The sequence below is a fragment of the Gorilla gorilla genome, chromosome X, assembly GCF_029281585.2.
Source record: "Gorilla gorilla gorilla isolate KB3781 chromosome X, NHGRI_mGorGor1-v2.1_pri, whole genome shotgun sequence".
Classification (NCBI taxonomy): domain Eukaryota; kingdom Metazoa; phylum Chordata; class Mammalia; order Primates; family Hominidae; genus Gorilla; species Gorilla gorilla.
Genome location: NC_073247.2, coordinates 56,971,013 through 56,988,661, shown reverse-complemented (window position 1 = coordinate 56,988,661; position 17,649 = coordinate 56,971,013). Strand labels below are relative to the sequence as shown.

The window sequence follows — 17,649 nt, the reverse complement described above, 5'->3', positions numbered from 1 at the left end:
GGGTTTCACTATGTTGGCCAGGCTGGTCTCAAACTCTTGACCTCAGGTGATCTGCCCACCCTGGCCTCCCAAAGTGCTGGGAATTACAGGTGTGAGCACAAGGATTTAGAATTCAATTCACTCTTAATCCAGATCCCAACTCTTCTTAATATTATGGGGCCCTGTTCATATGGAGCAATGAAATATTCATCTTTGGGTGCATATTTAGAACTCAAACCCTCAGTTTACCAGCCAGCTGCAGTTACCAAGTAGCTAGTTTTGTCCTTTTTTTCAGCTGCTAGATGTCTGACAAGGAAAAATTAAAATTTTAAGCTGCTAAACTTCTTGGTTACAACTGTTTCCACTTGCCCAGAATCTGGGGAGAATGAAAATGTTTGCTACTCTCTGTATCACCTGAAACAATCATAGACCCTTCTGTTTATTCCTAAGTCAGAACTATTTAAAGACCTATCCTGTAATAATAGAAAATTCATAATAAAAAACTGTCTTCATGCAATTAATCTCAAGAATTATAAAGGTTTTTATATACCGTTGTTTTGAAAAGTACGCATAAAAGGTTTTTTGTAAAAAAAAAAAAGTGACATTGAAATGTGAGGTCATTCCTCAATATTCATATAATTCAAGAATTGGCTTTCACTTTAAAAAAAAGCATGGTTATTTATTTAAAGATTGAAAGTCATACTTCAATGAGCTGGGTGTAATTTTATCTCCTTTGCTACAGTTCCCTTGAGTGTTTAAATGACCAGCCAGGCCCTAAATGCAGCTGGTTGACCTACTAATAGCCTCATTGCCATCAAAGGGAAACTTCATTCTGGGTTCATTCTGGGTCTATGGAGCCTGGATTGCAAGCAGTTGGCTCGGCTGAGGCTCCTGGGGCTACAGCAGAATAACTCAGGAAGACGCGCTTTTAGCATTTTAATCATACTTTCTTCAATCTTTGAAGCCGGGATGGGGGAGGGGGATGAATCAACTTCCTGCTGGCTTTAAAGTTAGAGAACAGAAGATTCAAGCCAATGAACTTGCAACCGGCTCTGCCTCTCTCAGTGGCCTTCCTGTGCCCCCCATTTCAAGTCAGGTAATGAGCCTAGGGCCTCCCAAATGAATCTGGGAACTTGCACGGGGACCTCATTTCTACTCCTTGAATTGTGTTTGTCAATTTGGGCCTGCTCTTCTTCAAGTTTTTCTTGGTCTTGCCTCCAAAACATACGTGCCTGTGACTGGACTCAGTTATCCTGTCCCTGCCCACACACTTGAACCAGGTGAGGCACCCTGGATTGACCACCAAAACTACTTCACAGATGCTAAAAGTTGGTGCTGGCGCTTAGCACTTGAGAGAGCTGAGATTTCCGAGTATTCAGCAGGTCCTGTTATCACCAGCTGGATGACTTTCCAGCCTATTGTAACAGCCTTCCTCCTGGACCACCTCCAGAACAAATAGGCTGAGGAAGGGCTTGAGCGTCCTTTGCAACGGCTGTGTCCTTATGGGGTCTTCTCCCAGCATCCTAAACTGAAACCACACTTTGTGGATGATGTTAATATCTAAGCTTATCTGTTAACCCAGGTTAAGCTTTCTTAACCTTCCTGTTTTCACTTCAAATTAGCAACTACAGTGCCAAGGAAAACGGAAATGAGTGACAATGTTTACAACAATAGCACCATTAAGTTGTTTTTTAAGGGAGCTGCTTAGGGATAATGTTAAAATAATATTTGAAATAGCAGAAATCTCGAAGTACATTCCCTCATTGTGACTCCAAAGCAAAATGTAATAGGAAACATTTAGTTTGCTAATATAACTGCACCCCCAGATAGCCTGGAAACGTACTTTAAACAGCATTAAATGTTATTCATAATTTCCAGACATTTAATCTGAAAAATTATGTGGCAGTGGCACGGGGTGCTAGTTATTTATACTTGCACTAGTCAATAACAGTTTCAGTCATATTCAACTTGAAACAACTCTCCACTCAGGTTTAAAAAGAAATAGAGGCTGAGTCAAAACAAAACAAAAACAAAAAGACAAAACTCTGGACTGGGGAGTGAGGGGAGAAAATTGCCTGGACTTGGATGGCCCCAGTGGAGAGCTGAAGAGACACACACTCCCGCCATCACCTCCCACCGTGGGAGGAATTCAATGTAAAATCTCAATCCATGTGAGTCATTCAAGCCCAGAGTCAGCCAGTACAAAAATTAAATGGGCATTATTTTTCCTCTTATTCTAGAATAGAATAAGATAATAACATCTCTCCAGTTTTATGATACCCACCCCAGCTAAAAATTTCCCAAACTTTTGAGCTCACTTGAGAACAAATGGATGCACACCAAACCAGTATTAATAAAAACCTGGAGCCAGGCGCGGTGGCTCACGCCTGTAATCCCAGCACTTTGGGAGGCCGAGGCGGGTGGATCAGCTGAGGTCGGAAGTTTGAGACCAGCCTGACCAACATGGAGAAACCCCATCTCTATTAAAAACAAAAAATTAGCTGGGTGTGGTGGTGCATGCCTATAATCCCAGCTACTCGGGAGGCTGAGGCAGGAGAATCGCTTGAACCTGGGAGGCGGAGGTTGTGGTGAACCGAGATCGTGCTATTGCACTCCAGCCTGGGCAACAAGAGTGAAACTCCATCTCAAAAACAAACAAACAAAAAAAAACTTGGAAACAGCTGAGTTTGCCTAGTTGACTTTTGTTTTTTCCTTTCATTGAGCTGCTCCAAGATATAAATTTAGTTGGCATACCTAATTGCTTTTGTGAGTAAAGTTGCTCCCAACTCCAATAAAGGAACTGACTCAGTATTTTATAATATATATTTGGACAAGCCACCTGCAGATGTTTGCGATCCACTAAGTGAGAGTGGAAGGGATTTGGGAGAGCACAGAGCTGGGAAGTGACCTGGAGCTTAGATCTGCAATTCAGGTTGCCATTGGTCCCCATAGGGGTTATCAGTCAAATGAGCAACTGAAGTTTCCCTACCCCCACACTGGGACTGCCCAGGAAGGCTCATTCTCTGCCCTTGATCAGCTTTAAGATTCCCAGGTTAGAATGGCTAGTCAGTATACAGAATCTATGGACCAGCCAAACTCTAGCCAATCACTGCAGGTATCTCTCCCTGCAGAGTGAGGCAGTATGTTTGTTCCACCCTTTCCTAGCCTTTCTTGTCCATGGTCTTGTGGGAGTAAAGTGGCTCCGTGGCCTAGAGCAGGTTCGTGTTGGCATAGGACATTGGATCGTGGAGGCCAGTCTACAGGATTGCTGGAGATGGCCGCACCAAGGATCAAGACATGGATTTTTCCTGAGCTCAGATGATTTCTCTTCCCCTTTGACTGTTGAAAAATAAAAATGGCTGGCTGTGGTGACTCACCCCTCTAATCCCAGCACTTTGGGAGGCCAAGGCAGGCGGATCACTTGTCAGGAGGTTGAGACCAGCCTGGCCAACATGGGGAAACCCTGTCTCTACCGAAAATACAAAAAAATTAGCCAGGCGTGGTGGCAGGTGCCTGTAGTCCCAGATACTCTGGAGGCCGAAGCACGAGAATCGCTTGAACTCAGGAGGCACAGGTTGCATTGAGCCGATATCGCGCCACTGCACTCCAGCCTGGGCAACAGAGCAAGACTCCGTCTCAAAAATAGATAAATACATACATAAATAAATATGAAGTAAAATTATTTTAAAAGGCATTCAATAATGTTAGGAATTTTGTTATTCTTTGTGAGGGATGTGTACGTTTTTGGCCAATCATCTCCTTTTTGCAACATTGCCCTCTGTAATTCCTAGCAGCTAGAAAATGGGAGGGTGGGCCAGGTGTGGTGGGTCACCCCTGTAATCCCAGCACTTTGGGAAGCCAAGGTGGGTGGATCACCTGAGGTCAGTAATTCGAGACCAGCCTGGCCAATGTGGTGAAACCACATCTCTATTAAAAATATAAATATTAGCCGGGCGTGGTGGCGCATGCCTGTAGTCCCAGCTACTCTGGAGGCTGAGGGACAAGAATTGCTTAAACCCGGGAGGCGGAGGTTGCAGTGAGCCCAGATCACGCCACTGCACTCCAGCCTGGGCAACAGAATAAGACTGTCTCAAAAAAAAAAAAAAAAGAAAGAAAGGAAAAGAAAAAAAAGAGAAAGTGGGAGGGTGCAGAAAGACAACAAAGAGGAACTTTTTTGTTGTTATTTGCAGACCCTGAAAAATGTGTTTTTTTCCTTTATTATGTCCATGTTAGTGATATTCTTTATTATAGCAAGAGACAGATCTACTTCTCTTACTTCTAAAATCTGTGTATTTAACATATGCCAGTTCTTGGCTGGTCGCCAGTTGGTCCTATTTTTAAAATATTATGTTGATTTTAGCATTTTTGGCTTACTGTTCCTATAATTTCTCTGAGGCAGTAAAGAGTCCTTTTTGAGAAAATATGGTCTCAATCATGGGAAAAGTGACCTCAAAGCTCTGGTACAATTTTTCCTAATGTCTACCTTATCTGTCTGGATGTAACGACTTCTTCAATTAGCCTCTGAGTTCCCTCCTAAAGCTGCTCATAACTTTCCTCACTTCATCATCTTTACTGAAGAACTCACAGTCTTGATCATGGCTGCACTTCCCATGCCTTACAAAGCTTTCTGTGATGTTCTATTTCAGGGCAGAATTACACACTTCAGCCCTTCAGTTAGGTTGGCTTCCTGGTCTCCAACCTGCTGGATACCATGACCCAGTGATATTAAAATCAAACAAGCACTCCCTCTAGGCATTTGGATTTCAGGCCAGACTTCAGGCTTCTTACTGGCCTACTGGCCCAGAGAGTACCCTGCATCTATCTTCAGGGCACCCTTTTTTTTTTTTTGAGACAGTTTCACTCTTGTTGCCCAGACTGGAGTGCAATGGTGCGATCTCGGCTCACCACAATCTCCGCCTCCCAGGTTTAAGTGATTCTCCTGCCTCAGCCTCCCGAGTAGCTGGGATTATAGGCATGTGCCACCATGCCTGGCTAATTTTATATTTTTAGTAGAGGCCGGGTTTCTCCATGTTGGTCAGGCTGGTCTTGAACTCCCGACATCAGGTGATCTGCCTGCCTTGGCTTCCCAAAGTGCTGGGATTACAGGTGTGAGCCACCGCACCCGGCCAAGGCACCTTTTAACATTCTAGAAAGGGCTTCGATTCCGTAAGCAAAACGTGTCTACCTCAGTGGCTATTTTCAGAATGTAACTCTACAGCAAAGTTCTTCCTGCTCCCATCCATTTCATGGGAGGGGAATCTGCTGGCGCAGAATATAGTCATCATTGAAATCAAATGTGGTGGCCCTCTTTCACAGCCTCTTAATCTCCGAATTTAAAAATATTCACCATCAGAAGAACTGGAAGTCATTACGTTAAGTGAAATAAGCCAGGCACAGAAAGACAAATATTGCATGTTCTCACTCAGATGTGAGCTAAAAAAGTTGATCCCATGGAGGTAGAGAATAGAATGGTGGTCACTAGAAGCTGCAAAGGGTGTGGGGGTTGTCATGGAGACAGATTGGTTAAATGGGTATGAACACACAGTTAGATAGAAGAAGTAAGTTCTAAGTTCAATAGCAGAGTAGGGTGACTACAGTTAACAACAATGTATGGTATATTTCAAAATAGCCAGGAGAGGGGACTTGAAATCTTCCCAACACATCAAAATTATAAACACTCGAGGTGATGGGCACCCCAATACCCTGACTTGATCATTACACACTGTGCATGTAACGAAAAAATCACATGTACTCCATAAACATGTACAAATATGTATTCAAAACAAATTTTTAAAAATATTTATCATCAGCTGATGCTCTAATTTATTCTCAGCATCCAGCAGGGTGGTCTTAATTATGAACAGGGCCAGCTGCAGAAAATGTCAGACCTGGCCACTGGCTTGGTGCCAGGGTGCCAAGCGGGCCGGGGAGCAAAGCTGAAGGACTCCAATTATAGACACATCACTGAGCTCCGCAATTTTCTATTTTCTCCAATTAAAACTGCTTCCTATTCAATTCCCAAACAGTTCCCACTTGCCTGTGGACTTGAATTTGAGCCAGAGCTGTTTCTTAATCCCTACTATTCTTATTTTATACTGCACCTCAGCAGAAATGTCCCTTTCAATAGAGCAAGTTCCATTTATTTCCACTATGAAGCAAGAGGCTGAGTAGCCAGGAGACCTCACAAAGAGAGGGGTTCATTTATTAGTCACCTTGTTCAACTGGAACGTCAGACACAAAAAAGTGAGGCCAGTTTAGTCTTTTTTGTTTCATTCTTTTCTGGCCTGCTCATGCTGAGGGCAGGCTGAGACAAAGCATACTGAAGAATGTTAAACCAGCTGTTTGTAAATGTTTTTCAAAAGCATCACTCCCAACTATTTATATTACATTCGTATTCATGGGAAGAAAATCTCTGCCAAGACAAAAAAAAAAAAAACCTCTTAGAAAACCGTCTGAATCCTGCCTCAAAAACTGCAAATGGGCACTTCTGCCCTTCCCCTGCTGAGACCACAAAGAGGGCTCTCAGGAACATAGAGAAAATGTATGAATGGTTAAACCTTATTTAAAATCAGCCTAATTTCCCCAGTGATAGGGTCCCCAAATTGTTTATGCTCGAGTCAATAAGTACAATCCCCTGCAACAGTACCAGAAGAAGGCCGCCTGAACAAGAACCTTGCTAAAACCTGATGTCCTGTCGAAGTGTGGTTTTCTAAAGGGATAATTTTTATACCAAAATGTATCCATTTCTTCAAAATAATCACAAAAATAACACTCTCCAAATACATGTGGACTGTAGAAGGGCTAAGAAGTTGATTTCATTTTGGCATTCCAGGGACTACAACCCAAAGTATGAATGAGTTCATCATTCATCATCAGAGATGAACTGTAGGGTCAGAGAGAGCCAGGATGCCAGCAGCAAGAATTTTCCATTCATCAAACTGGCCAAGATGAAAAAATGAAATCAAATCTATGTTGTTGAAAGTCTGGGAAACAGACGCTCCAAGAAATTGCTGGTGGTAGTGAATGTTGGCCGACTTTGAAGAACATTACCTCTCAAAATGTACAAAGCGTATACCTTTTGCTATATAAGGTCACTCTGCTATAGGAATTTTTCTGACAGACATACTCACATGTATGCAAATACAAGGACCCTACTAGAAATGCAATGAAATAGAGTACAAAACTATAACAACTAAATGCCCTACAGTATGGAACTAGGAGCTAGTTAAATATGTTATAATACATTCCTACCATGAAATACAATATAGCTATTAAAAAGAAGATGAAACGGGAAGATTTTCAAAGCAATAAGTGAAAAAAGTGCAGAACAATAAATAGAGTTCAATCCCATTTGTGTATAAAAAGGCTATATTTTTCTGCCGGAATTTGCATAAAACATTTCTAGACATATACTACAATAAATATTGTGGCTGCTTCTAGGAAGTGAGACTGGCAGGTATTTTATAAACTTCTATCCTGTTAAATTCTATTTTTGACCGGGCGCAGTGACTCACGCCTGTAATCCTAGCACTTTGGGAGGCTGAGGCGGGCAGATCACCTGAGGTCAGGAGTTCGAGACCAGCCTGACCAACATGGAGAAACCCTGTCTCTACTAAAAATACAAAATTAGCTGGGCGTGGTGGCGCATGCCTGTAATCCCAGCTACTCAGGAGGCTGAGGCAGGAGAATTGCTTGAACCCAGGAAGTGTAGGTTAAGGTGAGCCGAGATCGTGCCATTGCACTCCAGCCTGGGAAACAAGAGCGAAACTCCGCCTCAAAAAAAAATTTCTATTTTTACCACATGCTTATGTTATTTCTACAATTTTTTTTTCTGAGACAGAGTCTCGCTCTATCACATCAGTCTGTCCAGAACAGTGGTGGATAGTGTACAATGATGGATTATTAGATAATGAGCTACAGACAACAAAGCATTTGAAGGCATGTGAGAGGGTGATAAATGGACCCATATATAATTGAGGACATTTTCCCCTTTCCATAATAACACTCTACATCTGCTTGGCACTTCATAGCTCCAAGTTCTTTCACATAAATTACTGTGGCAAGCAGTTCAGTGCTCATCAACAGCCCTTTATTCCCCATCCTGATCTTGTTCCGGTGGCAGCCTTCTGGTCCCATCTGGCCCAGGGGATGAACCATGACTGGTCCGAGCCAGAGGTTCTCAGCTTTGGCTATACAGTAGGATCATCTGGGGAGCTTTTCAAACATCCCAGTGCCTGAGTCTGGGGACTCCACTCCAGACTACTTAAATCAGAATCTCTGGGGGTGGAGCTCAGGCATTGGCATTAAAAAAATAAATAAAAAAGCTCCTCATGTAAATGTAATGTTCAGCCAGGGCTGAGAACCGCTGGTCTAAACCAATCACAATGCTCCCATTCCCTTTCACCAATGATTGGGCTAGGGCAGGTTGTATAACCCAGTTTTAGCTAATGAGACATAAAGGGACGTCAGCTGGTAAAGGGGGTTCTGGGAAAGGTTTTATAATTTGTTAAGGCTGGGTGCAGTGATTCACATCCATAATCCCGGCACTTTGAGAGGCCGAGGCAGGCAGATAGCTTGAGCTCAGGAGTACGAGACTAACCTGGGCAACACAGTGAGAGCCCCCACTCCCCGCCCATCCCCAATCTTTGCCAAAAAAAAACTTTCTTTTAATGAGATAGAGTGGTGGTGTGCACCTGTAGTCCCAGCTACTTGGGAGGCTGAGGTGGGAGGATTGCTTAACCCTGGGAAGTTGAGGCTGCAGTGAGCCATGACATTGCACTCCAGCCTGGGTGAAAGATTGGATGTGGTGGTACGCACCTGTGGGCCCAGATGCTCGGGAGGCTGAGGTGGGAGGATCACTTGAGCCTGGGAGGAGGAAATTGCAGCGAGCCAAGATTACACCACTGTACTCCAGCCTGGGTGACAGAGTAAGAGCTGCCACTCAAAAAAAAAAAAAAAAAGAGCATGGCAGGAGGAAAAACCCCTCCACCCCTTACTGGCTAGATAGCTTCCTTCCTTTCTGTATTTTAATAACCCTGTGTCGTTGTGTGAAGATGTTTTGCTTGGAGCTGTGGCTACCATCTTGTTACAGTGGGAAGATAAGCCAGTGAATGAAAGCCAAGATGTAAAAGATAGAAAGGGCCTAGGTCCTTGGTGACTTGGTTCAGGGTGCTACGGCCCCCACCCAGACCAGAAAAAACTTCACTGACTCCCTCACTGCCAAATCCTGGCCATTGGGTATGGACCATCCAGAAGTTACTCAGGTTAATTCACATGTGGCCTCTCTCCTCAGTTGAGCTGAGGGCACCCTGAGATGCCCTGTGGGGAGGATGGCTGTAAAGTTGTCGGCTTTCCTGTGTAGGCACTGTCGGCAGCTCAGGGATATTTTATTTGTTCAGTGGTTGGGACATATTAGTAATAAAGCTGAGCGTGTTTTCCACCTCATACTAGCCTGGCTGGAGTATCGGGGTGCTGCCAGGGAATGCCAAGGCGGGGGCCAGGTGAGGTATAAAAGAGAGGATTATGAGCTCTGGAGTCTAACACCAAACACTGTTCCACCCTCACCAGCCCAGGTATGACTTTGGGCAAATTACTTCTCTGAGTCTCGGATTCCTCATCTGGAAAACTGGTATAAATAATGATATATGTACAATGCCTAACTCAGTGCAAGACACATAGCCCTTCAGTAAGGATCCCTCCCCTTCTCTTCTCCTCCCTTCTCTAGAATAGAGTGTGACAAATTTTTGGAAAACCCATTAGTGAGTCGGCAGTAACGTTATCTTCCTAGGAACCAAGAATACAAGCATTGTAATCAACCCACTGATTGGTGGTTAAGTGCCCAATGCGGGAGGAAGGACTCAGTCACTAAAGTCTGGAAGAGCCTAAAGCTTGCTCCCAGATGTCCCTGCAGCCCTGCAAAGGAAGCCCCATCGGCCTTCCAAACAGCAACACCAGTGTCTTCCCTCACAGTCACTGTCACCCACACAGACTCTAACTTCCTAGAGGGCAAAGACTGTCCTCTACCCTCCTCTCTATTCTCTTTAATGCTTCACCCCAGCCAGTACTCAAATAGATGTTAGTAAAAATGGAAAAAAAAAAAAAAAAGCAAAAGTTTCTGGGAGATTGTCATGTCTTAAAGCCATAAAATGCACAGCATTCCGCCCAGGGGAGGAGTTCCCTCAGGCCTGTGAAGAAGGGTTAGGGACAATTACTGTTACACCTGTAAATACAGGAGCAGCAGATGAAAGGATGTTTTTGTTAAGATGTGACAAGTCACCCTGTGCCTTACCTTCCACCACTCTGGAAATCAGGAAAGAACACAGACTTCCTAGCAATTTCAGAAACTGACTAAGAAAACCATTTGATTACTGGGAGAAAAATTAGTTAGCCAGCTTCTGAAATCACTCTGAAACCCTGGTTCTGTAACAACAACAAAATCCCTCTTCATTAATATCTTCAACGTTTGTCCTCAGAGCTTCATCTCAGGGGAATGCTGAATTACACTATAAAATAATGAATGGAAACTTAACTCACTTCCGCCCACCCAGCACTGCTTTTCCTCCTCCTCTGGACTGACTGCACAGTGCAGAAGGCGGCACCCTTCCAACTCACACAAAGTTTGGGGAAACACACTCCCATGTCACTAAGTAGACTCCTATGGTCAGCACTGTGCAGAACAAACCCTTCCCTCAGGCCATACACTGACCCACACAGAACACATTTTGAGACTGTTTAAGCCCCACTTTAGCATCTTCAGATATACAGAAAAAAACAAAAAACAAAAATGGAAAAACAAAAAAGAGGGGGCAGTGTCTTTTCACAAAGCTCCTCCTGCAGTTACAAACTGCTACTGCCAATTGAAGGCTCCATCTGTCAAACGGATGGGGTGGAGTGGGGGACACCCAACCCTGAGGTCTTGTCGACACTAGAGGAAGCTGACCAGGCAGCTTTTGTGACCTGATGTGAATGGGATATGGTCAAATATCCTGCAAACGCCAGCTACAGGGAGAAGGGGGAAGGGAGAGGAGGAGGGGAAGGGGGAGGAAGAGGAAGACAGGGAGAGGGGAAATGAGAGAGGGAAGGAGGGGGAGGGGAGACAGAGAGGCGCACATGAGCCAGGGGAAAGCAAGTCTATTCACTACACAAGCGCCTGAGACACACAATGTGCAAGAAGTGTTGCAAGAGCCGCCGGACTGTGCCTGCATGTTTGGAAATTCAGGAGAAAAGCCCTGGAGCCTGCGCATAAAACAGACAGAGAAGAAACATGAAACAGAAGATTAGGGATAGGTAGGGTTAGAATCAATGCCTTTCCACCAAACTCTCTGCTTTTGGCTTTCTCTGTGCCTGTAAACACCATTGCAAAGTCTCCTCACAGGACAAACTGGCATCAAGATAACTCCATAATCATCAACCTCAAATGGTTTCCGAAATCCTATACTCCACATGTCAATTCCCAGTCTCACGGCTCATTATGACTGTTTCAAACCTTCTCTACTCTCCTCAGCCCTCTGAAACCTCCTACTTCATACAGGGGAATGGGAGTGCAGAGACCTGGCTTCCACCTCAGTCACGCCTAAATATCCTCTCTCATCTCAGGATCTCCCTCTAAGGAGGCGCGAGGCTAAGCTGGAGATTCCGATGAATCTACCAAATTCTACAAGCAGGACTTTCCCATCCTCTTGGACCTGATCTGATAGAATGGGATCCAGCATGGTACCCTCCCCCCTACACTTCCCCCTCCCCAGGCCATTCCAGGCTCCCGGAAGACCAGTCCCGGTCCCTGCCTTGCCCCGGGCCACCTTACCCGGATCCGTGCCGGGGACAGGGATGGGAGGCTACGTGGCGCCGTCGGCATCCATCTCCAGCGGCGTCTCCCCGTCCCTGGGCTGCTCCGCGTCGCCCTCCTCTCCGCTGCGAGGGTAGGCGAGCAGACGCATGGCTGGAGCGCAGGCGGCCTCCACCTGGCGCACCTGCTCTCGGCTCAGGCGCTCGCGCCAGGCGTGCACCGCCTCCCGGGCGTCGCGCGCTGACAGGTGGAAGGGCCGGTCGGCGCCGTAGGCCGCGCCGCGAGTCATGTTGAGCGCGAAGGCATCGAGCGCTGCGAGCGCGCGTAGCCCGGAGAAGCGCAGCAGGCGGCGCAGCTGGGCGCGTGGCTGCCGCACCAGGTCCTCATAGCGCAGCCTCAGGTAGCGGCGCCGCAGCCAGGCGGGCGCACCGCGCGCGAAAAGCAGATCGCGCAGCCAGGCTTCGCAGATCACCTCGAGCGCACCGGTCAGGAAGAAATCGGCGCGCGGCGCGGCGGGCAGCGCGCGAGACTGGCCCCCGGGGCGAGCACCCACGCCGTGCGCCAGCAGCACACGGTGGAAGCGGTCGCCCCTCTGGCGGGTGCGCAGCACCTGGATGCTCTCGCGCAGCAGTCCCTGCCTAGACTTGAGGCGCGAGTTGTGCACCGCCCTCGGGTCGCGGAAAAGCTGCACCACCTTCAGGTTGAGGCCTGGGTCACGCAACAGGGGCACCAGCACGCCCAGATCGAGCAGGCGCACGTCCTTGATGACCACCACCGGGTACTTTCGGCACTCGGCCTCCAGGGCGCGTATCGCCACGGGTGGGCAGCTGCGCTCGCAGGCGGTGTCCTCGACGAGGCCCACCTCGGCCCGGGCACGGGGTGCGCCAGGACACAGTGGCGGCGAGCAGATGACCTTGTTAGTCCGCCAGCGGAAGAGGGCGGCCGTGGTAAGATTGGCCGTGTCCGGGGCGCGCGCAGCGGGGTCCCCCGGCGGCGCGTACAGCCGCAGCACGGAGAAGTCGCAGCGGAAGAGCGAACGCAGCATGTCGCGCAGCGCGCCCTGCAAGCTCTCGGCGTCGCCCGGATACAGCGCCTGCCATAGATGCCACATGGGCTCATACAAGTAGAAAACGTCCGGGTGCTGGTTAAAGAGTTCGCCCAGGAAGGACGAGCCAGTGCGCCAGGTAGCATGCACGTAGATGTGCTGCTTCTCGCGAGACACTGCCTCCCCGACAGCGCCGCTGAGGTTGCTTGGGAACCGAGGGGACTGGTTCGCGCCCCCTTCCTCGGCGGCCCGCGCCTCCGCGCCCTGCTCGCGTTCGCCGGCCGCCGCCGCCTCCAGGCTCCACACTCCCAGGCTGCGCTGCAGGCCGGGGCAGTGCTCGGCGCCCTTGTCCCCGTCGCGGCCGCCGTCCAATACGGAGGGGACGAGCAACAGCACCAGCGTGTACAGCACCAACAGCAGCGCGAACTTGCAGTACTCTCGGCGTCGCCGCCGCCGGCCCTTCATCGTTCACCGACCCTCCAGAGCGGGTCGGGCGCCAGTCTTCTCCCGTTCCTCAGAAATCCCGTCCCAGGTCCGCTCCTGTGGCCTCTCCCGGCCCCTCTGCGCCGGGAGGAGCAGAGCCGCGGGGCCGCGCATCCACAAGGGGAAACTTGGAAGGCGGTGGTGCTACTGACGGCGCCCCTGCCCTCTCGGCTCAGCAGCCGGAGAGCCGCCTATTGGCGGGCTTGGCAGCCGCCCGCCCCGCCTTTCTGCCCGCCTGGGTTCGCCCACGGCTCTGCCAGATCTGGGCGGGGCTGTAGCGGGGCTGGGACGCCGGCTTACCCAGCCAGACCCCCACCTTTCCCCAAACCCTCCGTAATGAAGTCTTCATCAATGACTTCAGGCAAAGGAGGGGCCTGTGTGTACAGAATGTACCCAGTAAAGGGCCATAGACCCCACCCGGAGAAGGCCACTGCCTCTTCTGTTTTATGTCCCCTGCCTAGCCATCGCTATCCTAGGCAGATAACCACTCGCCACTATACATCCAGCGCCCCCATCAGCCCTGGAGTGGGTGTTACTGAGTTCCAGACTGAAAGATACAAGATTGTACGTGGCAGAGCGGTCCAGGGGGGTTGGAGATACTACTGCATCCACGCAGCACATTTCATAAAGTCTAGCCTTTGTGAAATTCTAAGTGTTGTGTTCCTTAGGGTTTCACCAGCTGATGGGCTCTGCACATTTTACCGATACTCTGGGGCCCGGTTTGGTCATTTGTAAAATGTGAATAATTCTTAGTACCCATGTACCTCCTGGGATTGCGAGATTTGGGGGTTGTTACCACAGTATAACCCAGCCTATTCTGACACCTATGAGCAAAAGACATTTACAGAATCAAAGTGGTAGAATGGTGACCTTTCTCAGGAGCTCGGTGTTTAAAAGGACCCGTAAGAAGAAATGTGTACCCAAAGATAGATGAAAAAGAGACAGGAAGTCCAACAGGCAGATGAAGACTAGAGTTACTAAAATTCAAAACAGAACCAAAAAAGATACATTTTGCTCTGTTTCATCAGGCTAATGAATAAGGAAGTGAGAGCTTCCTTTCACCAGCTTGGGGAAGGTGTTGTAAAGTTAATAAAACATAGAAAGCGTATCTACTTATCTCCACCAGGGAAGGTGTTCAAATTGGAAGAGTGAGAACATACGCAATGCTCTCCACTGGTCTTTTCCATCACGGAAGCTACTCCACCTGTGAAACCACTGACTCAAGCATTTCGTTTTCTTTCCACAAGTCCCCTCTTCTTCCAGCCAGTTGTTCAAATCTTCCCTATTCTCCAACCTCCACTTTTTGACCACCACCCCCACTTTCTTCTCAATTTTTCATATTCAGCTGAAAGATGCCATACCATTATTTTAATAACACTCCCTCCAATAAGCTAAACTCACGTGCCCTCTGCCTTTTCATTACTCATCTAGCAAAATCCCCCAAACCCTGCTTTTGGCTTTCTCTGTGCCTGCAAACACCACTGCAAAACATTTCTCCACAGGTGTGAGCCAGGCACAGTGGCTCACGCCTGTAATCTCAGCACTTTGGGAGCCCACAGAACAGATCGGCATCAAGATAACTTCATAATCATCAACCTGAAATGGTTGCTGAAATCTTAGGTTCTTCATGTCACTTCCCAGTCTCCAGTTCCATTATGATGATTTCAAACCTTCTCTAGTCTCCTCAGACTTCTGATACCCCTCTTCCCCCACCCACCTCTTCTCAGCACATGACCTTACTGCCTACTTCATAAAGAAACCATGTTAGATGATCTCTCACTTTTCCACTACCAAACTCATATATGCATTGACCTCTGTACGCATCTCGTTTGTAGCAAGGATATGATTTTACAATATTAATCTACAACTTTCCCTTCTGTTTTCACTTTTCCCTCCTCTCTGGCTTTTTTAAAAAGCTTTATTTTGAGACAGGGTCTGGCTCTGTCACCCAGGCTGGAGTGCGGTGGCACTATCACCACTCACTGCAGCCTCAACCTCTCAAGCCCAAGCGATCTTCCTACCTCAGCCTCCCAAGCTGCTGAGACCACAGGCATGTGGACCACACCCAGCTAATTTTGTTTGTTTGTTCGTTTTTTGTAGAGACCGGGGTCTGTATGTTGCCCAGGCTGGTCTTGAACTCGTGGGCTCAAGTGATCCCCCCACTTCGGCCTTGTGCTGGGATTACAGGCCTGAGCTACTGTGCCTGGCCTCCTCTCATCTTTTAAGCAAGTAGGTGGCTCTGTGCTGGTGTGAGGGGAGAGATGTGGCTGGGCAGAATGCAAATAGTTGCTGGTGTTTCCCGCTTCCCCCCCCCCCCCCCGCCCCCCGCTCCAAAAGCCTCAACTCTGATAGTGGAAAGTATGATAGGTTTTTTAAATAACCACAAAGTATTCCCTTCCTCTGTTTTGCCTTTGGGCAATGCCTTCCCATACTGACTCTGGGATGACCATGTGGCCTGCATTGGCCTGTGGGACAGTAGCAAACATGACACAGCAAAGGTTTGAAAAATACTCCTGCTGTGGGAATTGCCCTCATCCTGCTCTTTGGAACCCTGAGATCGGCTCATGAAGAAGCCTGGGTTAGCAACATGGCTCAGAAAATAAGCCCTCCCAGCTGAGGCCCCCCACCCCCCAGACAAACAAGCCTGCTGACCGCCAGACAGGTGAGAAAGGAGATCCTCGACCAGTGCTTCTCAAACTTTAATGCTTGAAGACTCCTGTCAAAATGCAGAAAGTGGGCCTGGCCCAGTGGCTCACACCTGTAATCCCAACGCTTTGGGAGGCCGACGCGGGTGGGTATCCTGAGCCTAGGAGTTCGAGACCAGCCTGGGCAACATGGTGAAACCCCGTCTCTACCAAAAATACAAAAAAAGTTAACCAAGCATGGTGGCGTGCACCTGTAGTCCCAACTACTTGGAAGGCTGAGGCGGGAGGATCACTTGAGCCCAGGAGGTGGAGATTGTAGTGAGCCGAGGTCATGCCACTGCACTCCAACCTGGGTGACAGAGTGAGACCTCATCTCAAAAAAAAAAAAAAAAGCAGAAAATGATTCATTACACCTAGGATGGGGCCAGAGAGACTACATTTCTTTTCTTTCTTCTTCTCCTTCTTCTTTCTTCTTTCTTCTTCTTCTTCTTTTTTTAAATAGACAGGGTCTTCTCTCCCTCTGTCACCCAGGCTGGTGGAAGACTGGAGTGCAGTGGCGTGATCATAGCTCACTGCAGCTTCAACTTCCTGGGTTCAAGCAATCCTTCTCATGCCTGGCTAATTAAAAAAAAAATTTTTTTTAGGCTGGGCGCGGTGGCTCACGCCTGTAATCCCAGCACTTTGGGAGGCCGAGGCAGGCGGATCACGAGGTCAGGAGTTGGAGACCAGCCTGGCCAATATGGTGAAACCCCATCTATACTAAAAATACAAAAATTAGCCAGGTGTGGTGGCACATGCCTGTAGTCCCAGCTACTCGGGAGGCTGAGGCAGAAGAATCACTTGAACCCGGGAGGCAGAGGTTGCAGTGAGCCAAGATCATGCCACTGCACTCCAGCCTGGGTGACAGAGTGAGACTCCATCTCAAAAAAAAAATTGTAGGGTCTTGCTATGTTGCCCAGGCTGGTCTTGGACTCCTGGCCTCAAGCAATCCTCTTGCCTCGTCCTCCCAAATTGCTGGGATTACAGGCATGAGCCACTGCACTGGGTCCTGAGACTACATTTCTAATAAGCTCCTGGGTGCTTCTGATGCTCCTGGTCTGAGGACCACACTTAGAGTAGAAAGATGCTACACCTTCCTGCCGTAACTGAGCTGACCCACCAAATTGTGAGAAATAATAGATGTAAGTTTTAGGGGTTTGTTTTGTAGCAAAAGCTAGCTGATATAAAGAAGGCGTGAGGGCTTAGACGAAATGTTTTGGAGAAGCAAAAGAAAGAGCAGCCACTCTAGTGCCCCCAACCGCACTGAGACATTTTCCCTAGGCTAGGAGGAGTGGGCAAAGGGAGAGAGAAGTCTATGGATCCTGCAGCCCAGGGCACCTGAACTCTTTTTCCTGGCAATGTGTCAGGGCAGAGCAGAAGTCAAAGAGAAGTGGCCACATGTTTCAGCTTGACAAAGATGATCAGGGGCACTGTGCCAAACCTTCCTGGGCCCCAGGCATAGCTTGGAAGCAGCAGAAGGGTCAAGTGACAGTGACGGAGACATCTCAGGGCAACTAGGTGAGCCAAAAACCCAATGATTCTAAGACCCCAGATCAAGAGTACAACCTTGGGAGCAGAGGAACCCTAGGAATTAATAAGGTCAATCAATGGTCTGTCATCCTAGCAGAAGGAAAACTCAATCAGAATTAAAGTTGTTTTCCATTAAGTGATTT

The 17,649-nt window shown here is 48.0% G+C and overlaps 1 protein-coding gene across 4 annotated transcripts in view; it reads right to left on the bottom strand.

The window, feature by feature from the left end:
* Positions 1 to 17,649, bottom strand: part of CHST7 (carbohydrate sulfotransferase 7) — a 79,288-nt gene that overhangs the window by 37,460 nt on the left and 24,179 nt on the right. Inside the window, exon 1 of one of the 4 annotated variants that reach the window (XM_055375654.2) lies at positions 11,783 to 13,534. The exons of 2 other annotated variants lie outside the window; for them this stretch is intronic. In XM_055375654.2, the coding sequence (XP_055231629.1) occupies positions 11,814 to 13,274 (1,461 nt within the window). In that variant the 5' untranslated portion in view covers positions 13,275 to 13,534 and the 3' untranslated portion in view covers positions 11,783 to 11,813. Of the gene's footprint in view, positions 1 to 11,782; positions 13,535 to 17,649 lie in introns of those variants that run through there. One more of the 4 variants, XM_019018918.4, reaches the window with a different exon arrangement.